The 16054-nt window shown below is 37.6% G+C and overlaps 1 protein-coding gene across 1 annotated transcript in view; it reads left to right on the forward strand.

The window, feature by feature from the left end:
- Positions 1-16054, forward strand: part of AUH (AU RNA binding methylglutaconyl-CoA hydratase) — a 116208-nt gene that overhangs the window by 56837 nt on the left and 43317 nt on the right. Inside the window, exons 5-6 of the mRNA XM_075411731.1 lie at positions 863-955; positions 1812-1868. Coding sequence (XP_075267846.1) covers positions 863-955; positions 1812-1868 — 150 coding nt within the window. The remainder of the gene's footprint in view (positions 1-862; positions 956-1811; positions 1869-16054) is intronic.

The raw sequence follows: 16054 nt of genomic DNA on the forward strand, positions 1-16054 counted from the left end.
AACTACTGAATTGCTTTTGACTAGCTTTGAAACTTCAGTATAATAACGTACTACTGAAATATTGATTGAGTATAGTTTAAAATTATTGATAGCTTGCGGTAAATGTTATGTTAAATATAATGAAAGCTATAATATACAAGTTGATTTTGTGAGTAAAAAATACATTTTTCCTCAGACTTCTTTGAGTTTGTGGTGAGGAGGGAAGAAAACTTAAACTTGTTGAAGCTGAAGAGCAGTGCCTTAAGCTGAATGTTGAAATGACAGAACACTGATGATAAATTAAATGCAAACCGTTCTGTGGTTGCACAGGCCTCTGGAGCCCTGCTACCTGTCGTGTGTACTGGCTGCATGTGCATCTCTTTCTCCGACTGAAAACTTTCCCACGTTCCATTGAGCTGTTGGCTACGGCTTTACAGGAGAAAAGGGGCAGTAGTGGTGGCCACACTACGTCTGCGAATATTAAGACACAGAGATCTTCCAGCTATGCTGGCGTCACAGATGGTTATGCTGAGGCATCTGTCTTTCAGCTGGGACTGTTTGTGTATGTGCCTGTTTTAAGTATTCCTGTTTTGTTGTTTGCCTAGCTCTGCTACGTATGTTTTTGGAGCTTACTATTCAGATTTTTGTCAAAAGTGAGCAGAAGCTAGAGAAAAAGGCTTGCAAACCTATTCAGCCACAGAATGATTAGAGGGACGATCGATTTTTTTGGTAAAGTATTGCTGAGCAATCAATTTTTAGTCCTGCTTTGTTGTATGGAAATTTTTTTCCCATAGCATGGCAGTACTTTGAATAAAAAGTAATGAAATGGTGTTTCAGAGATGTTCTTTGTGAGGCTGATGTTAATTGGTGCTTTCTTTTTCAGCTAATCTGCCTGTACCTACTATTGCTGCAATAGATGGAACTGCATTAGGTGGTGGCCTAGAACTTGCGTTAGCCTGTGATATAAGAGTAGCAGGTAGGTCTGAATCCTGTTCACAGAAGGCAGAATTGTTAATGTTGCAGATGGCTTGCCTAATCCTTGTTTGGGCAACAATCTTACCAAACATTTTGTATTTGATGTTGTTTATAACCCATTATTTTAAAGGGATTTAGCAGAAACTTGTCTAGGACAACTGACCACTGACAGCTGGATTGTTGTTGTTACATATTTTATTTTGTTCTTATGACCTTCATTTTATCAGTATTGTCAGAAAGGTTATGTAATTACTTTTGATATTTCATTTAGTTATTAAAGTATTCTCTTCTGTATTTGAGGTGTTCTAGATGGAGATTTGATTTACCTAAACAGGTTGCAGGGAAAAAACGAAAGTTGTTGGTGAGAGTATTATTACACAAGCAATCAAGCTGTTACACAAGAAAAGTGACAACAACGCGTGAAAAGAGGAACCTTGACCTATCCAGCTGTCAGAAGTGTAAAGCCATTTGTTGGAAAGTGAATGGAAACTTGGTCTTGATCAGTTGCCAGTAACTTATGGTATATAAAGCTGTTTGACCCTTAGAGAATATTCTGCCAACTAAACAATTCGTAATGATCAGATACAGAATTCTTCCCCATTTTAAGATGTTAAAGAATAACAGTCTTTTAGTATTTGAAATTTTGCAAAAAAGTCTCTGTTACTCACTGTAATTGCTTTGGTGCAGAGCTGCCTTGATGGGAGTAGTTGATTCTTTTACTAAAGGCAGATCAGTTGAATCTATTTAAGGACTTCTGTAAACAAATGTTTTTAAAGTGATTTATTCATTATTACATGTTTTTCAAAGTTTCTTTCTTATAGATTATAGAAAGAACTTATTTACATTCTATTTTTTAGCCTCTTCTGCTAAAATGGGCCTAGTTGAAACAAAGTTGGCAATCATTCCAGGTGCAGGTATGAATGTTTTGCTTTTGTTACCATGGATACCTAAATAACAAGTGGTCTTGATGTTTGATTTTGGATTGTTATTTATGAATTTCTGCTTATTTTTATATTTCTATTAAGGATTATGGCATGATTTAAAGCTTATTGCTCATGTTACTTACAAAAAATACTAAAAATACTAAAAATGTATGTCTCATTTTTAGGGAGTAGCACTAGTATATTATGTTCTTAATCAAAGTCTTCGTTAACTAAGTCAGTGTTGAGTGATGCGGTAAATGGCATTTGGTGTCTTGACCTGAAGGCTGAATAATTTTGCTAAGGATGAGATGGAAAAAAGATAGAGTTAATTATCACTGTACAAAAATGGTAATTTGAATAACGGTACATAACATAACATCTGGTACTTTAGGATTCAAATTCTGTTGTTGACTGGCTTTTCCTGGATTCAGGGTGGATGAAGTCCTAGTGAAGAAAAAGACAGAAAATCATGTTGTTTCTTTGACATTTTTTCCCCTTTGTCCTCCCACTCCACCCTCTCCTAAGGAATGCTGCGGGACAGTAGTGGAGACATACTCTCCAGTGCAAGAAGTTTGTGTTCTCCATATGTTCTTGGTATTCAGCTTACTTAGATTATCTCATGTTTCCTTGTCTTTAGTTAATTATAGAGGTTTCAGACTTCTAACACTTCCACCTTAAAATGCTAGGTGACTGACTCATTAGGAGTTTCATTCAGAATATATTATTGCTATTCAAAGACTAAGGTTTGAAAAATCTTTTTTTTTCTCATCCTGAAATAATGATTTGGGCAGATGTCTTCAGCTCCTCGAAAACTATGACAGATTTCACCACCTTACAATGCCTTTTAAATGTAAAATGTTTTGGGATCTATTCAGTGAGGAATTTTTTCACTATTCCTGTCTGCCTTTCTGAGGACTATGTTTGCTGAGTGTATTTGAGCTTATCACAACTTTTTCCTGATCAGCCTGTACTTGCACCAGTCCTGTTGAGCAATGACAATATTTCAGCTATTTTGGAATCCTGTCATCCAAATAGTAAGTGATCATACTTTGTGTCATCAGCAAGTGAAGAATGAGTGAAGGAATTGCATTTGCCATTTGTGTAGAGAAACCAGAGATGCCCACTTGAACCATAGACTTCATGGGTGAATGGAATATTTTCTTATAGTGCTTACTTCGAGCTGCTCTGAGGCAAAGGAGGACTGGGCAGTGGAGCTGAGAAGAGAGCCGTAGCCATTAAGAAGCCTCAGTAGGTTTCTGCTGCCACCTGGTACATCTGAAATATGCTGACAAAATGTGTTGCTTCTTCGAAGTACGTCCCTGCAGCATGGCAAGCTACTACTGTTTTTATTCTGCTCCATCAGCTGCCAAGTGTGTGCGGTAGATGTAAAGATTTTAACTTGGGTCATAATTAATGTGGGTGTTTGAGGCTGTATGAAAAACTTCTTTATATTCTCTTTGCTTTTTTTACAACCCCAGGAAGTTACACTCAGAAAGCTATGTTAGAAGAATGTTGCTAGAATTTGTTAGTATTAAAATATAGATTCCAGGCTGATCAGCTATGACATTTTGGACTTAATTGTATGTTATGTTGTATTCCATTGTCGTGGTTTAGCCTGACTCTACACCAGGTGCCCACCAAAGCCGCTCTGTCACTCCCTCTCCTCAGCTGAACAGGGGAGAGAAAATAATGACGAAGGGCTCATGGGTTGAGACAGGCACAGGGAGAGATCACTCACCAATTACCATCATGGGCAAACCAGACTCGATTTGGGGAAATTGATTTAGTTTATTACCAATCAATTCAGAGCAGGGGAATGAGAAATAAAAAATAAATCTTAAAAACGTCTTCTCCCCACCCCTCCCTCCTCCCTTCAAGTGACGCAGAGGGACAGGGAATGGGGGTTGTGGTCAGTTCATCACACCCTGTCTCTGCCGCTCCTTCCTCCTCATGCTCTTCCCCTGCTCCAGTGTGGGGGTCCTTCCCACGGGAGCCAGTCCTCCACGACCTTCTCCAACATGAGTCCTTCCCACGGGCTACAGTTCTTCACAAACTGCCCAATGTGGGTCCTCCCCATGGGGTGCAGTCCTTCAGGAACAGGCTGCTCCAGCGTGGGTCCCCCGCGGGGTTACAGGTCCTGCCAGCAAACCTGCTCCAGTGTGATCACAGCCTCCTTTGGGCACATCCACCTGCACTGGTGTGGGGTCCTCCAGGGGGATGTCTGCTTTACCCTGTACCTTGATGGGCTTCAGAGGCACAGCCTGCCTCACCGTGGACTTGTCAGTGGGCTGCAGGGGAATCTCTGCTCTGGTGCCTGGAGCAGCTCCTCCCCTCCTTCTTCACTGACCTTGGCATCTGGAGAGTTGCTTCTCTCACATATTGTCAATCCTCTATCCAGCTGCAAATGCCCTTACTCAGATTTTTTTTACCTTTTAAATACTTTATCACAGAGGTGCTGCCGCTGTTGCTGGTGGGCTTGGCTTTGGCCAGTGGTGGGTCTGTCTTGGAGCCAGCTGGCGTTGGCTCTAGTGGACTCAGGGAAAGCTTCTGGCAGCTTCTCACAGAAGCCACCCCTGTAGCCCCCCTGCTACCAACACCTTGGCATGTGAACCCAGTACATCCATCCTATTTTGAAATGTGGCCATCAAAAGGCCTCGTCATTTGCTGTCTAGTGACCAGTGAGTTTTAACGTAATCTTCCCAGGTGGAAGGAGGTTGAGCAGCAGTTAGTTGAATGGTGGTTAATACACCAAAATGAATTGTTCCTGCCAAGTCTATGGAGGGTCTCAACCAAGTAGGCATTTGTAGAGCATGCCTTATCTGTGGTAGCAGGTTGAGTTTCCTCAGAAAATTTATCCGTGGCAGGCAGCAGAGCAAGACCAAGTGGGGTGACAGCAGTACCTCCTTTTACACAGTAGCTTTGTGCACAGCCCAGCTGCTCAGGTTATGAGTGAGAAGGATTGATTCTTCTGCCTTTGGAAATTTAAATCCAGTTCTCTCCACTACGACAAAAAGCCTTAGCTGCCAGACTGAGTTAGGGAAAGTAGAAAATGTTTCCATTTTTGCTCTTCAGTACGTCCCACTGTCTAGTAAGGAAGTCAAGATTCAGAGAAACAGAGGAACTGTGTAGAGACTAGACACACCAGAGCTGTCTAGTCACAGAGTTGTTTGTCCCCCTAGAAGATAAAAGATGGTTTGGTAACTCGGTGCTGGGGACGTTACCTGAGAATCAATATTGACGATGGCTGTTTTCTAAAGAAAGTCTGCCAGTCAGTCACTATTCACTGCACTAGTGGTCTTATGCCACCACAACAAGCATATATACTAGAGTTTCTATTTGTTTGTTTATGCCCTCTCTTCCTCACTTTTCTTCGCTATGAACTTGGGGTCTGTTTGCTAGTTGTGGTCTAATTTGAGTACAGGGCAGTGGTTGCAAAAAAGAAAGCCCTGAGACTTTTAATAAAAGTAGGTGGCCAGATGAAGGGGAAGTTTTATTGTCCTCAGCTGAAAGGTTTCAGCAAGAAGTAACCTGTTCTTGGGCATGGAGCAATGGGAACAGGAGGGAAGTGTCGTGGATGTCCTAGCTGTGGAAAATGTTTTGGTCAGAATACTCCTTTCACTGGTCAGCAGTGAGTTCATAGGAGGACAGGATTTCATGGGAAAACAGACATTATTAGCTCTGGGGTTTAAGGAGATGCTCGTTATCAGTCAGAGTGGCTTTTCTCAAAGCTGTTCATTGCTAAAAGGAGTTGATTTTTTGGATCTCTTCGTCAAAAAGCTGTTTAAACGACATATTTTCTGTGTCCTGCTTTAGTCTGTACAGAACTCAGTATAATGTAGGAAGAGTCTTTTTTACACAAAGATCATGTTCCTTGTCTTTGTTGTTGTTTCCCAAACTGAAGTAAGAAGAAAGCAAACCTCTTTCGTTAATTGAATCTAGTCTCTGGTGTCTCTTAACTTGCAGAGGAAGTGTTTCACAGTGACAAGTTTCTCTTTAGTTGAAAATTGTCTTTTGGAGCATTTGTACCTAAAGTCCTCTGTTCTTCTCCTTTGTAGCTTTTTAGAGCTATCTCCATCCATGATTTACTTCTGTTGTTTACCCTTAGACTTTCACAACGGATGTCACACTGGGCCTGCAATTGATAAATGATTCCTTGCTGGCAGATCTGTTCTTATATGTTAGTATCTTATTTGTATACCACTCAGTAATAGATCTGTTACTAGAAGATAAATATGCTTGTAAACAACATACATAAACTTTCTTAGTGTGTTAATAGAATGAGATATAATTGGTTGGACAAAGGAAAATATTCTGTGATAGTAACACTTAGGAAACACAGGTGTATATATATAAAAAATAATTTGGGTTTTCTTTATGCAGTTTTTTTCCGTGAAAGTTTTCTGTGTAAAGCTGAGGTATTGTTATACATCAAAAATTATGTTTCCACAAAAAAGACAAAATAAAATAATGGAACTTAATTGAAATTAATACAGTTGTGTCAGCCCATAATTTGACTTGTCTAGATTAAAACTGTAGCTACTGGCCTGCATGCTTACAGCTGTCACTCCTTTTTTTTGTTTATTTTGTTTACGAAGACATTTTATTTAACAAGGCTTCATTCAACTCATCAAAATGAATTTTGCCTTTGTTCTTCCTTGCTCCTCCCCCAGACCGCACTACTTCATTACAGAGCTGTCTTCCTCTGTTTAAAGGTAAAATAAAAACCCACCACATAATCCCTGGGATCATGCTTTCCTGGACAGTATTCAGTTTAAAAACAAAACATATTTTACCAAGAAGGCTTTAGAAACAAAAGAAGTAAAGAAAGAAAAAAACCCACTCCATTACATCTTTAAAAAAGTGTTTGTAAATAAGCTATTTCTTCTTTCTACATCTTAAAGTTACTTTGAATGCTTTTTTCCAAAGGTGAAACTGAAGCTTTGTTACATAGTGGGCTGGACTTTTTTTTGTGTTTAAAACATATAGCAAGGGAGATATTTAATGGCAGCATTTCTGTGTTCTTCTCTTTCGACTTTGGTAACACTGTTTTGACTGTTTTTCTAAACTTTCAAATGTGTTTGGGTAAATTAGGGTACTTGTAGATTATAAGCTGATAAAAGATGACAGAGGAACACACTAAAAAATTAGTTTTCTTTGCATAGGAAGAAAAGGAGTGTGAGAATGGAAACTGGGTTTAGATGATCATTGTGTGTCTTCCTTATCTCTTAAAGTATTCATCATTCTCTTTTCAAAACAATGTGAAGGTCTCTGTTACAGGACTTATTTTAAAGCTGAAAAAAATATTCTATTTTGGATGAGAAAGATGTCAAGGGAATTTCCAGATGTGAAAAACTCATATAGAATGTGAGCTTGCTCACAGCAGTAGTTGTACAATTCAGCCAAGTATAAAGGTTAAATAAAATTTCAGACATTTCAAGTTGAAGTCTGACGCACCTTACAATGTATTGTTAGCATATTCTTTATATTTCTGTACTTTAGTTTCAACAGTAGTAGAAATAATTGCATACAACAAATACTGAAAAAATTAAAGTCTCGCCATTTGTGGTAGTGTCTGGGGTGGGACTTAAAGGCTTCTGTGCATTTTTCTGCATGTAGGTGCCACTTGATAGTACATCCTTACAGAGATATTTAGACAGAAAAATCTGCATATTTTGTATGTATAACTTTATACATCTTACCTGAGTAATCCTGTATCTCTCCATTCCATCTTTATTCCCGCCCTCACTAGCCTACTCTTGTCTTCTCCTTTTTCCACAAGGTTTCCCTAGTTCTTACGTACACAGTTTTTTCTTATTACATAAAGGACACCAGTTGAGTCCTCTTACATTTTTAAAGTTGAACTCTTAGTCCTGTGACAACTGACTGACTGATTGGGAAAAAAACCTGAAGTGAATCAATTAGCTTTGAGTTTGTTTCTCTTTTTTTTTTTGGTTATTCCATAAACACTCTTGTGACTTTTCTTACTTCTCCTGTTTCCTTATCCCAGTCTTGTGTCAGATTTTTAATATTGTGAAGTTCCCAAGGTAAATACCAGTAGAAGGCAGTTTTGTTTAAGTTCCTAAATCAATAACTTCAGCATTTCATCAATATAGTTCTTAAAAATTATTTACTGTGGAATAACCCAGGAGATGCACTTTCTTATTCTTCCCTTACAATTATGAGAAACACTAATTTTTTTTTTTTACTGAGGTCTAACAGTGACTGCTGAGCATATACAATCATACTGTGATTTAATACAGTAAAAACCCTAAATTAGTTACTGTAAGAACATTTATCTACTTTTTCTTCAATCATCTGCTGTCTAGATAGCTTTATTTGCATTTTAATATTTTGTAATGTTTATTTTATGTGTTGGGTTAAATAAATGGTCTGAAGTAAAAAATTACTAATAGTGTAGAAAACAGATGTTTGAACATCCACTCTTTTCTCAAAGTAATTAAACACAATAGAATGTTATCAGAGGGAGGTAAATTGGTTCTGCTTCTGTAAGTTATGGAGAATTGCGGTTCTTGCGTTTTCCTTTCATTAAATAAAAATAAGATGGTTTTCATCAAATGGCTCATTTTCTCCTTGGCTTTATGATCAGTTGTAACGGTGATGATGTGGAGGCAAAACTTCAAAATGTCATGCAATACTAACACTGCGAAAGCTCCATACTTTAATGTTTTGCAAATTTTGTTTACAATCTCTCTATATAAACAGAATACTTTGCAAGTATTGACAGTGTACAGCAGAAGAGAAGATGATAGGAGAACTCCATGTAATCAGAACTATCCCGTATATCTACATGAAGCATACAGTACTTAACATTTGCAGAGTGATCCACAGAACAATCTGTGCTTTTCCCTTTGCATGCTAGCCATAGGATGCTTTCCAAAACCGTATTAAAAACACAACTAGTACTTCTTATGGAAAAAGGAGGTATCCAAGGCTATCGTCAGTGTCCAAAGTGACTGCAGTTGTATAGAATGTTGTTTGAAATGTCAAGTTCAGAGTAAGTAATTGACCACTTCGACATTTTGTTGTTTCTGCTGGCAGAGATGGCAGAGCATTTCTTCCTGACCTAAATTTGGAGATGTCGTATTTACAAATCAGTATTATCAATCAAATATTGAGAAATTTCAGTATCATAAGGAGCAGCACGGCATACTGTGTCTACTCGAAGTCAGTCCTTTGATGCCGCAGAGGAAAGAGGAAATGAAACAGGGACAAAAGAAAGCCCTAGAAGCCATGTTGAGCATTAGATGAAGTGTAAAAGGAAAGAAGGGGAATTTTCTTGGTGTTGGAAAGCAAAGCATGGAAGGTCTGAGATTAGTATAATATACCTATAGAGGAATCAAACCTTTGTAATAAACAGTAATTGAATGTTCTTTAGACCTTTGTCATATCTTCGGGTTATAAAATGTTTATTATATAGAAAGATAGAATTTTGGAGTACTGTTTTTATTGAAATTAATTCTTACAACCTGAGAAATGTTATCAGTTGTATTTCTCATTCTCATAGGTGTATAAGTGCATCTGCTTTCATCAGTTTGTGAATTGTTTTGTGAGATTGATGGATTGCTCAGTTTTGAATGACAGCCAAACGGTTTGGTTTCTTCCATGCTTGTTAAATTATGTAGATTTAAGCCCTGTTCAGGTACTGTTTCAGTGAGTGTGGGTTGTACTATCACATTTGTATCTTTTCCAGACCGTTTCTGTTCTATTGGTAACTAAGGAATGAAGTTCTGAAAAGAAAGCAAACATGAACTTTGCTTCTGCAATTTGATTTTCTCGCCATATATGGAATAGTATGACACTGAAGAGAAACTACAGTTTAAGCAGACTGTAACAACATGAATGGAATTCACAGTAGGTTTCGTAGCGTGGGTGCATAGTAGGATATATTCACTTGAGGTACTCAAGTAAAAAGGACGTGGGGAGAATAAAGTATATGGAGAAAAGAATTATCTAAAATGCTGCTAGGTGAAGAAACCCTTTGTTTCTCTAAAGCCAGTTAAAATTATCTGTATACACACTTGCAACTAATTGGGTAAATAAATTTTGTATTCTCTTGTAAGGTTCCGTCAAAGTTCATGAATGCCTTTAGTGAAATACACTGGCACAAAGTGTGAAATTAATTTTAAAAGTTGTATGAAGCCTGATGTACTTTGCACAAGACCTCGTTTTTTTACTTTCAGAGACCACCCTTTTCACCCCCAAACAAGTCCTGAAACCAGCACCTAGTGTCTATCTCAAGCTCTCTTGTCCGCTCAAAATCCTGATAAAAACTTCCAGTTGCACAGTTTGGTGTAAAGTTTTTGTGTTATTTTCTTTCAACTCATTTTTAAGCTTATGTGAAAACAAAAGGAAGACTAAGTAATAATAACTGACGTTTCTGGGGAAAGGTGGGGCATGAGGAAAATAAAAATTTGCTGGATATGGAAAATAGTTGCATAAAATTTTCTTTTAAAAATTGGCTTACTGAAGTTTTTTTTAATTAAAGATAATTGCATTTTGGGCATAAGTAACAGACAGATTAAACTCAGTGTCTGCTGACTTGTCTTACCTCTTCTGGTGCACTAGGATCTAAAACAAAAATCCTGATCTTCAAAGTTCTAGGCTCAGCTTCTTCAACAGTCAGCATCTCTGAATTTTAAGGTTCTCCACCTTCTTGTCTGATTACCTTTCCACATTCCTCTGCTGAAGAGACTCTTTGCTACTTCAGCTCATTCTCAAAGATCAAGTATTGTCTCAATAGTGCCCTTTCTTCCTGTAGCTTTGCTTATGATCTCTATTAGGCAAAGTAATACGACTTTTTCTCTAGTCTTCCTGTCTCTATGGTAACACAAGTGGTGAGGAGAAAGAACTCCTTCAGGAGTGTTAGGAAAGGCAGAGAAAATAGGCAGGTGAAAGTCAGAGTCTAGTACAGAAAATTATTAACCTTAAAGAATCAGTGATAAGTGAAGATGAAAATGCATGAGCCAGTCAGTCTGCATTGAGAAATTTTTTTCTAACTTATTGAGGTTTTGATGGAAAAATCAAATTTTATCTTTTGATGACAGAATCAAGCAGGAATGTATCATTACCAACTATAAGTATGTGTGTATGAAAAACGTAGCAGGGTGGTAGAAAACAGCAAAATAAAAGGAGTGAAGAAGATTATTCATACCATATAGGCAATTTTGGAAGTCTTAGTTGCCGTGCATCACTCCTGTTTCTCTGCATTGACAGCACAGGAATCATAAACTCCTTATTTTAGTTCTTGGTTTGTCCATTCCATAAATAAGATGTTAGAAAGGGTAACTAAAGTATTCCTTGTAGCGTTAAGAAACTTGTTAATCTGCATAGTGATAGACACAAATTAATACAATGTGATGAAGCTGAGACCTTGGACGCTAATGTATGTAGCTGATCATACTATGTATCACTTGGTAGTTTTCAGGAGTTCTGTAGAAGTGATGACCAAATTGCAGAAGCTGAGATAAAAAGTATGTGTAGAAGACCAGCATGATTCTCACAGGTAAGAAAAGTAACATTCCCATGCAGGAATCAAACAGCTCATAAGCCACTCTTTTAAGTGGTTTTGAGTGACTCAGCTTCTGTGGCATATCCCCCCTCCATGCCCCCGCCCTTTATTTTTTTAAGTCTACAGTTTGACAGAACCTAGCTATGATACTGCCACAGTCTGTATGTATATTTGGGATGGAGTCTGCAAGAAATTCAGATCTGTACACACAGATTGTGCAAAAAAGCAGAGACAGAAGGTACAAGAGAGAAAGAGGAGAAAAGATATGCACGCTGATCAGGAGATTACTGACAGAGAAACAAGGCAGGCTGAAGGTACAAACCTGAGGACTTTAGAAGTTTTAAATAAATGAAGAGAAACAAATAAGATGCTAAAACTTCCCTATTGATTCTCTTCAAGAAATGGTTTATTAAGAAGGAAATAATCAGTATGGTTTTAAGAAACATATCCCGATGTCTAGTTTTTTGTTCTATTTTTTTTCCCCCAGATACTTCCACAGCATTTTTGAATGTTAAATTATGGGTATGTCCTTCCAAAACTTACTTACAAATCTTTATGTCATTATTTGGTCAAAATTTCCATGGACATCAGTGTTTGCCACAGTGAAGACTACAAAAATTATGATCATTTTTTAGGATTTGTTTCAGTAGTAACAAACCCAGAGGGAATCCAGAGGAAAAAAAAACAACCAAAATTTTGAGGAGATTAAATGAGCAGTGTGTTCCTGTTGTTTAAATTCTAGACCTTTTGTGTAAGTCATTGCACAAGTGACCCTTAACTGTGCATAGCACACAGACAAGAGTTGCAGTTTAGTCATTGGCATGTGTTAGTAAGGACTTGTGTAAGCAGGGATAGGTGGGTGAAAGTAATGTGTTGCATTACTTATGTTCAAGTCTGGTTTATAGAAGAATGTTGTGGGATTTTTAGAAGTGTAAGATTAGTTTTCTTACAGTATTTCAGTTTACTTTCTGCACTTCACTTGGTTAGTAAATAGGAAGCAACAGGCTTTGGAAAGATGAAAAGAAGACGACAAAATATCTTCTGCAGTGTATCATTATGAAGATTCTCCTCTTCAACATGTCTCCATCTCAATATAGATGTTACTGGAGGTGAAGAATTGGGAGTGGGGCTCTGGTGTACCAGCTGGAGTGTATAAATGGGGGCTAGCATAGAGGCAACAATACTTGGTAAGTTCCTAAAAATTATGTCAACAGCTGTTGAGCTCATCCACGCTCAGTGTGCTTTTTGAAGAGAAGCCAAGGAATTTTTAATCAAGGAAGATTACTGAGCAGATTACTGTGTGCTGAATATTTAAAAATAGACTTGCTTTTATTAGTAGAAACTCTTTGTTTAAGCCTGAAGTGTTACATCTTTCACTGAAAAAGCTGTTTTGATTTAAAACAGTACTAAGTTGTTATGAATGAGCTGGAAATAGATAATAAGATGGAAAGATGATAATATTTATTCTGTTTAATTGGAGTGATCTATAGGAATGTGATTGTGAGTAATGCAAGTGCATTTTAGCTTTAAACTTTAATGGATTTCAGACTGTGGCATTTTTGGGGGAGAGAGGGTTTTCAGTGACCTGTTAAGATTGGAAAATGTCTGATTTAAAGAAAATTCTCTATGGAATGTTTTTGTGTGAAGTTATTTTCATAATCTGCTCTCATAGGACCAATTGCTAGTCTTTTCCCACCCTAATGAAACTAGGTCACTAGTTTTTGGCGCTCATCCAAGTTGTGAGATTTATTTGGTGTTCAAGCACTGTCTAGAAATAGTGATGCAATGTCAGCAAGGCCACTTTTCATTTCGTGAACATAATTTCCAGTGCCCTGGAATTAATTTATTCACTGACCTGTTAATAACTGCAATCTGTTACTGGCTTACAGAGGGAGAGGAAGTGTCTGGAAATAGTCATGGTCACCCTACCAGGTGATTAGTTACAGGATTTCTGTTCAATGTAACATTTTTTGGTTTTGATCACGTAGAAGAGTCAGCCTGTTAAGGAAAACAAACCAGCAGCTTAATCAAAAGGAAAATACTTGTAATTAATAAATATTAGAGAGAGATAACTGCTTTGAAGTGGTTGTTTTATACCATGTTATACTGCAATATATCTGAGAAACATTCTGGTTACCTTTGAAAAAGTATAGGAATTCAGCATTTGTAGATGGTATATAATTGTTTGAAAAAACACATTATGGTATTACTGATGTACTTGTGAAACAGAAGGAAAACTAGTAATTTGAATTTACTGACATTATGGGTTTATTTGCCGCCCCCCATCCCCCCAGTGTTTTGTTAAAATCGGGACTGTCTGTTGCCGGAGGCACGACAGGCAGTTGCTCGGGGCAGTAGATTGCTCTGGATAGCAAAATAGCTGTTAGCCCTTTCCTTCTTTGCATGTGCCAGAGCTTGCTGCTGCCGTTGAGGGAGAAGGGTTCAGGGGTCAGAAAACAGTTCTTACTGTGCAGTGTCACAGCTGGCTGTTCCTAGCAATGCTGCTGCTGTTTTCAATGTTTCTGTTTCTTCTGTAGAGAAGCAGCAAAGCTCGCTCTAAAGGGATGCTTCCTATGTTCTGCATCCTAACTCTGAGCCTTTTACCTTACTTTAGATCTGGGTGTTTTTTGTTTTCCTCATTTACCATTCCCCATGGTACAAGCTGCACAGCATCCTGGCCCTTAATCCACTGTCTAGAAGAACTAAATTTCGTCTGTTGCAGAAAGCTACCTCTGATTAAAGTATCAGGCATCATCACTGCGTGTAGTAAACCCTTCTTGTGGGTATAGATAGGAAAAGACTTTTCTAGGCTTGTACAAAACTGATCTCTGGGCACAGATTAAAGCATGATATTGAGAAAGGGTGGGTGTTTTTTGGTTTGGAGGTTTTTGTTTTTTGGGGGGTCTAATTTAATACAGTTCAGAAGCTTCTGAGTTAGGCTACTTCACCTGATATTAGAGATATTAAGATTTCTGATGGACCTTTCAGCAGAACTCAGTGCTGATCTACTATCACTACCATTGCAATCATGGAAAGAATTGCCACTTTTTTGGTCTCATGTTTAATGGTCAGTAGTGTTTTTCTTGAAGCTTTAGTTTCAGAAGACAACTTGTGGCCTAGACTTTCATGGCTGAGCAGTTGTGGTTAAAAATATGTCCCTTCTTCATAATGGTTTGGAAAGTCAGTGTAAGTGAATGGCTACATTTATTTCTAATCTAATTTTCTGGGAGTCTTGCTTAAATGTTTTCCAGTATTTGACGGCGGAAAAATACTAGAAATAACTTTAGCAGCAACTTGTAGGTTGAAGTGGAATATTTTAGAAAATTCCAGCTTTATACAGTGTATCTGAACTGTTCAGAGGGACCAGACACTAGTGTGAGCTGAAGTTGGGATGTCCCTAGAAGTATCATCCCACACCTCTTTACTGCTAGAAGAAAATGTACGAAATTCAGTTCTATGGCTTGTTGTTTTCTTGGTTTGAGATATAATAGGAAAGTGCATTTATTGAATCAAAAAAGACAAAACAGGACAGAAAATAACAACTTTCTTATTGACTCTGGCTAAAATCAGTATTTTCTAATGGTGACTTGTATAAAGGGCAGTACCTATGGCATATTCCTCCATTTAGTGATATTTATCTTATCAGACTGCTAGCTGTATGATTCTCTGGTATGGAACAAGAAAAGGTCTGGCTGCTTTGTGTAATATCCAGTCTTTCAGTGTATGGAATGCCAACAAATTCTGATGACTTAGCCCATTGCATCTTTTGATGTCTCCTTTATTTTCAGATTCTTTCAAGTGACACAGTAAATTAAGCTGTTCTCTGTTCACTACATCTGCTGACTGTCCCCCAAAGTCTTTGTAGTAAAAAAGAGAATAAAACCAAAGTAAATGTTGTGGTGAGTCATTTTCTAATATGTGATAAAACAGAAAACCAAAACTGGGGATGAACAACGTAGAACAGCATTCTGATCTAGTAAATTACATAGAAGCAGACATACTTGGTTTTTCATGCCAGGCAAACCAGTGAAAATTATTTGGATATGTCTTCCAGTGTTTCAGACCTGAGTGTTTGTCTTTAAAACATACTATTGAAGCCTTTTTAATTGTATTCATTTCTAAATTACTTACAAGGAAATCCCATTGATATTTTATAGTGTTCCTAGGCTATTCTGTTATTGCTACATAGTGTGATCATGATTCCTGTGGTTGTTTTGGGGGTTTTTCTTTGGTCCTATTTTTATGTTTCAGTGTGCAATAAAGAAATCTGTTAATGTTTGGTGGCTTTCTAAACTCATAGTTGTTTTGGGACATTGAAGCTGACATGTTTGGAAAATCCCTCATCCTGAATCACTAGTTCACCTGTATTGTAGGAAGCATAAAACAGAGCAGTTTAATCATCTAAACATCCATGTGAATGTTGTTTTTGAAAATTTCAGTGTTCTATGGGTTCATTGTTTTTTGTCATTACTGTGGCAGTTTTTTTTTATTTTGCTGAGCTTAACATCTGCTTTATTGATTGTTTCAAATGAATTTTTATGACACTTTGACCAAAGGTTTGTGCTTACCAAGAACATATGCTAAATGCAGTTTTCCTCGTCTGTCATTAAGTCACTACTTTCCTCTGTTTTTACTGTGGAAGTTCTTT

Source organism: Opisthocomus hoazin, chromosome Z (genome assembly GCF_030867145.1).
Source record: "Opisthocomus hoazin isolate bOpiHoa1 chromosome Z, bOpiHoa1.hap1, whole genome shotgun sequence".
NCBI lineage: Eukaryota > Metazoa > Chordata > Aves > Opisthocomiformes > Opisthocomidae > Opisthocomus > Opisthocomus hoazin.